Source organism: Balaenoptera acutorostrata, chromosome 20, assembly GCF_949987535.1.
Source record: "Balaenoptera acutorostrata chromosome 20, mBalAcu1.1, whole genome shotgun sequence".
NCBI classification, from domain to species: domain Eukaryota; kingdom Metazoa; phylum Chordata; class Mammalia; order Artiodactyla; family Balaenopteridae; genus Balaenoptera; species Balaenoptera acutorostrata.
The window spans coordinates 26,550,882-26,559,290 of NC_080083.1; the positions used below are offsets into that span (position 1 = coordinate 26,550,882).

General features: G+C 40.2%; 1 protein-coding gene across 1 annotated transcript; it reads right to left on the minus strand.

Annotated features, from left to right (window-relative positions):
• Positions 1-701: 701 nt before the first annotated feature.
• On the minus strand, positions 702-1,634 carry LOC103006272 (olfactory receptor 4D2-like). Its single transcript, XM_007176141.1, has one exon. It carries the CDS (start codon positions 1,632-1,634, stop codon positions 702-704), a length of 933 nt encoding a protein of 310 aa, XP_007176203.1.
• Between the last annotated feature and the right edge of the window lie 6,775 nt (positions 1,635-8,409).

Sequence of the window (8,409 nt, forward strand, 5' to 3'; positions counted from 1 at the left end):
TTACATGCATTTTACACATAATCTTTTGCTTGTAATAATTATTATACTATATTAAAATGTACAGCAAAAAAATCTGAATATTCATGATAATTTCCAATTTGAAAATAAAATAAAATATAGTTATATGGTTCACTCAATGTTTTCTCACAATTTTGGGGGTTTGACTTTTATAATACACCTGGGAGGCTTGGGGTCAGATATTAATTTCAGCAAGTTTGTTGAGGAAGAAGTTACAAGTTCAAGAGAGGCCAGGTGTCTCATTCAAGGTCATCTGTTCGGTAAGTGTTGGGTTAGGGTCTCTAATTTAAGGATTAATACTCTGAATTCTGTGCAGTTTCCAACAATCCAGATTCACACCAAAATGGGGTACTGGGAAAATAGGTCAAAATACAGAAAACAGAACTACTCTTCTGGGGAAATGCTGACATCTTAAGAGGAAACTGTCCACCAAGAAGGCAGAAAGGAGGGTATGGCTTTCCAGAATGTTTCCATGACAACACATCTTGTCCTAGGAGTGTTCAAATCATCCACCACAAAAAAAGGATATTTTCCTTTTTTCTAAAAATCTGAGTAAGTTGTTTAGTTTCAAACTCATTCACTTCTACAATGACCCTCACAACACATCCACGGGTATGAAGAGGGCAGATACTCTCTCTCCACCTTATAAATGGAAAACAAAGCCAAAGAAAAGTGACCCATTGTCACTCCCTTTTACAAACCACCCAGCGCCTCCCTAATCTCTTCACTGCTGCCTGCATCTCCTGGTTCCTCAGGGTGTAGATCATGGGGTTGAGCATGGGGGTCATGATCCTGTGGCTGATGGACACAGCCTTGTCCATGGAGAAGGAGGTGAAGGGCCAGGCATAAAGGTAAATGCTTGGAATGAAGACCATAGGCACGACGATGATGTGGGTGGTGCAGGTGGAAGCTGCCTTCCTCCTTATCTTCCCTGAGTGGGACCTCAGCATCACCAGGAAGACTGAGTTGGAGATCAGGAGGAGGAGGAACAAGATGACATCGAGCATCCCACTGTTGCAGATCATGAGGAACTCTAAGACAGAAGTGTCTGTGCAGGCAAGTCTCAGTACTTGTGGAACATCACAGTAAAAGTTACCTAAGATGTTGGGGCCACAGAAAGGCAGTGGAAGCATCAGAGCCAGTTGGGAAATGGAATGAACAAAACCTACCATCCAGGCTGTCACCACCAGCCCCACACAGAGCTGAGTGTTCATGATGGTGACATAGTGGAGGGGCCGGGAGATGGCAGCAAGGTGGTCATAGGCTGTCATTGAGAGGAAGAAGACCATGGAACCTCCCAGAAAGTGGAAGAAGAAGACCTGGGCCATGCAGCCCTGGTAGGAGATGATCTTCTCAGCGAGGAAGTCCACAAGCATCTTTAGGGAAGTGACTGAGGAGAAACAGAGGTCTAAGATAGCCAGGTTTTGGAACAGAAAATACATGGGTGTCTGGAGCCGGGAATCAGAGGTCACTGTGACCATGACGAGGAGGTTTCCCGTGAGAGTGGTGGTGTAGACAAACAGGAATATCAGAAACAAGAAGAGCTGGAGCTCCTGAGTCTGTGAGAGCCCCAGGAAGACAAATTCTGATACCCATGTGAGGTTCCCTGATTCCATGGTGTCTTCTCTATACACCTAAAGAAAACACACCATAGACAGAGATGCATGAAGTTACTATGTGCCCTTCTAGTGCTCAGTGGCTCAAAGCAATTGTCCAAGTCCAGATGATGGACATCCTCATGTGCGGATCATAATACCAGGTGCTGATTAAATGGCCTTGTCTTTGGAGATTTCACTAGTCAGTGCTGGAATACACATTCAAGCGATATCTTAAAGCCATCCAGAGACACATAGAGCCTGCCTTTCAATGATTCAGTGTAATATAGTGATGGGGAGACAACTTAGAATCCAACAAACGAGAGTCAAATTTCAGAGCTTCTATTTCCTTGAATTTGACCTTGAGTAAGTTACTTAATCTGGGTCTTAGTTTCCACATCTCTAAGAAGAATGTTTCCTTTATAGAAATTGCCTAGGGAATTAATAAATAACACGTAAGGTTCCTAGAACAGTGTCTGGAATAATAAATGGTAATCACTCTCCTCTGTGTAGTCTCCTGCTCTAAAGATACCCTCCCTTTTCCAGTCTCTAATGCTTTTTTGTACCAATCATTTTTCATGCAACAATGAACACATCATAATGTTAATGAACTTTTCATGGTTCATTAACATTTCTAGGTTTTCCCTCCGTAATTCAACTCTAAGTTCCCAGAGATATAAATATGTATCTTATAATTTATTTCTGCCCTGCAGTGCTCATCTTTGCTGACAGTCAATACTCAAAAACACGTGGTGTTGACTGCTGGGTGGGTGAACAGCTATAGGGAGTGCCTCCCTCATTGATGTAGGTGGTCTTTTACTGGATGAGGTAATGGGATATATGGTGTGAGTGCTGAGACAAGAGAAGGGGGAGAGAGATTCTCTGGGTTAAGAAATGAGTGAGGGCTATTGTATGAAGGGGACTGGAAGAGCTCTTCTGAACGGAACAAGAATTTTAGAAGATGTTACTGAATACAAGGATAGAAGACAAAGGAAGATGTTGAAACAAGAGAAATAGAATAGACAAAGGAATAAAGAGGGCAGATTAAGAGAAAGGGGGAGGAAGGAAGGGGAATGGAGAGGTGGGGTGGGCAGGGAAGGGAATGGGAACAAAGGTGAAGAAGGACACAGACGGTGAGAGACAGAGGTGACAGGTGAGGGTTAAGTGGCTCCCACACTCCCCTGCTTTGTCTCACTCCCCCCCCCCCACCCCGCACCTGCCTCCTGCAATCTATTGTCCATCAGAGGTCATTTTAATCGCATCCTTCTGCTTCCATCTGCTTCCACGCCAGGCCATCTTCTATACCACTGTCAGAGAGACCTTTCTAAACTCGTATCTGATCGTCTTCCTCCCTCATTATGATCTTTTAATGACTATCAAGGGCCCACAGCTTAAAACTCAAACTCTTAGAAGCTGCCTAACATGCTTTGTAGATTAATTCAGGGTTGAAAAACATACTTCCATATGTGCAACTCCCTCTCAGTATGTCATACCGAACTGTAAAATGTAGACTCCATCTACCTTTCTAATCAGTATCCCTGTTATCCAGGAACTGATTGCTGTTCAAGGAATTCATAACCTCTCACATATGCCATATGCTTGGTTATTTCTGTAGCTTTGGGAATGAATTCTGTTTCCTGAAATACCTTCTACTACCTTCTCAACCTAGAATTCCTCAGATACCACCTTCTCTGTGACTCCTTCTCCATTTCTCCCACACAGAATTAATCCCTTATTTCTCTGGGTTCCAATAATGTTTTTATAAGTACCTCTGTTATAGTATTTATCATTTTTTTCTATTGTCCCTTTTAACTAGATTTTCAATTCAACGACTTAGTAGCCCCAGCACCTATATTAAGTCTGATTTAGCAGTTGCTCAAAAAATGCTTGCGAACATAATGTATTAATAGGTAATTATGTGATCCATGTGGAGAATTTTGTGTTGTATTCCCTTATCCTTTACTCTTAGCGTCCTCCCTCTAAATCACAGAACCAAGCTTTCACTTGGTTGTAAAAAGACTGGTTTTGCACATGCAACTTGAGGAATCTGTTTTCAACACCTCGTTTTCCATGCATTACTTTCTGAGGCTCTCCTCACACGTAAGAATTACTACTATCAAGCCTATGTCACTTGTTTATTATCTCCATGTCCAGCAAGTGTTTCTGGATGCCTCTTACAGCTGCTCTATCTATAGGTGAGGAAACCCTGGTCTCTCACCTTTCTTCAGCCCAGAATGGGAGAGCGCCTTCAGGTCTTCCATCTTCTTGGAAATCCTTTTCTGCAGCTTTAGCTTCCCAGCCACTGCCCATACATCACCTATACAACAATGGGTGTGACCCTTGGGGAAGAGGGTATATCCCTGGGGAGAACCTACTGGACTCGGCTCAGGAAGCAGGGCTGGGCTGATTACCACTGGGGGCAAGGAAGCAATAGGAGTTGTTAAAAAGTTTCAAAATGTCTCAAAAACACATAATTATTAAGAGTTATTCCTTGGGGGCCAAAAGGACCAAGGACAATATAATTTTATAGATTTGTAGAATGTAGAATTCTCAGGCCAACATCTAAAAGGACAAGAGTCTCTTCAAAAGAAACAGACTCTCTGGGAGTTTTGGAAGAACCCATTTCTTAGACCAGTGATTCTTACCCTTGAGACAATCACCTGGAGAACTTGTTAAAAGACAAATTAGTGTGCCCCAATCCCAGCCTTTCTCATTCAGTTGGTCAATGGTAAGGCCAAGAATTTGCATTTGTAACAAGTTCTCAGATGATACTGATGCCCCTGTTCTGGGGACCACACTTTGAGCATCACGGACTTGCTCATCAGCACAGGGACTATTCTCTTTCTCCTGGAATCGTCCAGATAACTGGCTTGATTTCTTTCCTTCTTCTTCTCCTCCTTCTTCTCTTTGTCCTTTCTTCTACTTTTAAGCCTAATTGATCTTCACTTTGGGAAATTCATAGGTGGGAAAATGTTTGTAGACTACAGTGGAAACTTACTGCCCTGTAAACCGTGTCCTTTATTTTGCCAACCAAAGTCCCAATATTGATTAACCACCTGTCCCAAGTCTACTACATCATCTATAAAATGCCAACATTCTTTACATGTGAATTCTTATCACCTCTAACACAAGGATTGGTACAGGAAACCCATATATATCCCATTATGAGGAATTGCTCAAAACTGGAATTAATTGGCATTGTAACCTTGATGTGCTGTAAAAACTGTCTGACTTCTTACACAGAGCTCTCTGATCTGCATAGGATTTCCAGATTGGTCTGAATTCTTTCATTGCAAATGTTTATACTTGGCAAAATAAAGTATCTGCCTGTGGCAGATAAGAATATAATGTGAAGCTCTTCCACATACAAGAGATATAGATTTTTAAAAGTTATTTTTTAAAAATTGACTTATAGTTGCTGTACTATATTATATAAGTTACAGGTGTACAATATACTGACTGACAATTTTTAAAGGTTATACTCCATTTACAGTTATTATAAAAAATTGGCTATATTCCCTGTGTTGTACAATATATCCTTGTAGTTTATTTTATTTCATTTTTTTATTGGAGTGCAATTGCTTTACAATGTTGTGTTAGTTTCTGCGGTACAATGAAATGAATCAGCTATATGTATACATATATCCCTTCCCTCTTGGACCTCCCTCCCACCCAATCCCTCATCCCACCCATCTAGATCATCACAGAGCCCCAAGCTGAGCTTCCTATGCTTTGTAACAGTTTCTCACTAGCTATCTATTTTACACATGGTAGTGTATATATGTCAATCCTAATCTCCCAATTCGTCCCACCTTCCCCTTCCCCCACTGTGTCCACATGTCCATTCTCTACGTCTGTGACTCTATTCCTGCCCTGGAAATAGGTTCATCTCTACCATTTTTCTAGATTCCGTATGTATGCATTAATATACGGTATTTGTTTTTCTCTTTCTGACTTACTTCACTCTGTATGACAGACTCGAAGTCCATCCACATCTCTGCAAATGACCCAATTTCATTCCTTTTTATGGCTGAGTCATATTCCATTGTATATATGTACCACATCTTCTTTATCCATTCCTCTGTCGTTGGACATTTAGGTTGTTTCCTTGTCCTGGCTATTGTAAACAGTGCTGCAGTGGACATTGGGGTACAGTCCTTTTGAATTATGGTTTTCTCAGGGTATATATCCGGTAGTGGGATTGCTGGGTCATATGGTAGTTCTATTTTTCGTTTTTTAAGAACCTAAAAATACTGTTCTCCACATGGCTATATCAATTCACATTCCCACCAACAGTGCAAGAGGGCTCCCTTTTCTCCACACCCTCTCCAGCATTTATTGTTTGTAGATATTTTGATGATGGCCATTCTTATTTTTTTTTTAAGGTTAGCTTCCCATTCTTTTTTTTTTTAATAGTAATCTTTTATTTATTTATTTATTTATTTTTATATTTATTTTTGGCTGTGTTGGGTCTTCGTTTCTGTGCGAGGGCTTTCTCTATTTGTGGCAAGCGGGGGCCACTCTTCATCGCAGTGTGCGGGCCTCTTCACTATCGCGGCCTCTCTTGTTGCGGAGCACAGGCTCCAGACGCGCAGGCTCAGTAGTTGTGGCTCACGGGCCTAGTTGATCCATGGCATGTGGGATCTTCCCAGACCAGGGCTCGAACCCATGTCCCCTGCATTAGCAGGCAGATTCTCAACCACTGCACCACCAGGGAAGCCCAATGATGGCCATTCTGACCACTGTGAGGTGACACCTCATTGTAGTAGTTTTTAATTGCATTTCTCTAATAATTAGTGATGTTGAGCATCTTTTCATGAGCTTCTTGGCCATCTGTATGTCTTCTATGGAGAGATGTCTATTTAGGTCTTCTGCCCATTTTTTTTTATAAATGTATTTAGTTATATTTAGTTATACTTTCCCCCCTTGGTGTCCATACATTTGTTCTCTACATCTGAGTCTCAATTTCTGCCCTGCAAACTGGTTCATCTGTACCATTTTTCTAGGTTCCACATATATGTGTTAATATACGATATTTGTTTTTCTCTTTCTGACTTACTTCACTCTGTATGACAGTCTTTAGATCCATCCACGTCTCTACAAATGACCCAATAACGTTCCTTTTTATGGCTAAGTAATATTCCATTGTATATATGTACCACATCTTCTTTATCCATTCGTCTGTCGATGGGCATTTAGGTTGCTTCTATGACCTGGCTATTGTAAATAGTGCTGCAATGAACATTGGTTTGCATGTGTCTTTTTGAATTATGATTTTCTCAGGGTATATGCCCAGTAGTGGGATTGCTGGGTCATATGGTAATTCGATTTTTAGTTTTTTAAGGAACCTCCATACTGTTCTCCATAGTGGCTGTATCAATTTACATTCCCACCAACAGTGCAAGAGTGTTCCCTTTTCTCCACACCCTCTCCAGCATTTGTTGTTTGTAGATTTTCTGATGATGCCCATTCTAACCTCATGGGTGTGAGGTGATACCTCATTGTAGTTTTGATTTGCATTTCTCTAATAATTAGTGATGTTGAGGAGCTTTTCATGTGCTTCTTGGCCATCTGTATGCTTTCTTTGGAGAAGTGTCTATTTAGGTCTTCTGCCCATTTTTTGATTGGGATGTTTGTTTTTTTAATATTGAGCTGTTTATATATTTTGGAGATTAATCCTTTGTCCGTTAATTCGTTTGCAAATATTTTCTCCCATTCTTAGGGTTGTCTTTTCATCTTGTTTGTAGTTTCCTTTACTGTGCAAAAGCTTTTAAGTTTCATTAGGTCCCATTTGTTTATTTTTGTTTTTATTTCCATTACTCTAGGAGGTGGATCAAAGAAGATCTTGCTGTGATTTATGTCAAAGAGTGTTCTTCCTATGTTTTCCTCTAACAGTTTTATAGTGTCCAGTCTTACATTTAGGTCTCTAATCCATTTTGAGTTTATTTTTGTGTATGGTGTTAGGGAGTGTTCTAATTTCATTCTTTTACATGTAGCTGTCCAGCTTTCCCAGCAACACTCATGGAAGAGACTGTCTTTTCTCCATTGTATATCCTTGCCTCCTTTGTCATAGATTAGTTGACCATAGGTGCATGGGTTTATCTCTGGGCTTTCTATTCTGTTCCATTGATCTATATTTCTGTTTTGTGCCAGTACCATACTGTCTTGATTACTGTAGCTTTGTAGTGTAGTTTGAAGTTGGGGCATCTGATTCCTCCAGCTCCGTTTTTTTCCCTCAATGCTGCTTTGGCTATTCAGGGTCTTTTGTGTCTCCATACAAATTTTAAGATTTTTTGTTCTAGTTCTGTAAAAAATGCAAGTGGTAGTTTGATAGGGATTGCATTGAATCTGTAGGTTGCTTTGGATAGTATAACCATTTTCACAATATTGATTCTTCCAATCCAAGAACATGGTATATCTCTCCATCTGTTTGTATCATCTTTAATTTCTTTCATCAGTGTCTTATAGTTTTAAGCATACAGGTCTTTTGTCTCCTTAGGTAGGTTTATTCCTAGGTATTTTATTCTTTTTGTTGCAATGGTAAATGGGATTGTTTCCTTAATTTTGCTTTCTGATCTTTGTTGTTAGTGTATAGTAATGCAAGAGATTTCTGTGCATTAATTTTGTATCCTGCAACTTTACCAAATTCATTGATAAGTTCTAGTAGTTTTCTGGTGGCATCTTTAGGATTTTGTATGTATAATATCATGTCATCTGTAAACAGTGACAGTTTTACTTCTTCTTTTCCAATTTGCATTCCTTTTATTCCTTTTTATTCTCTGAAAAGAAGTCTTAG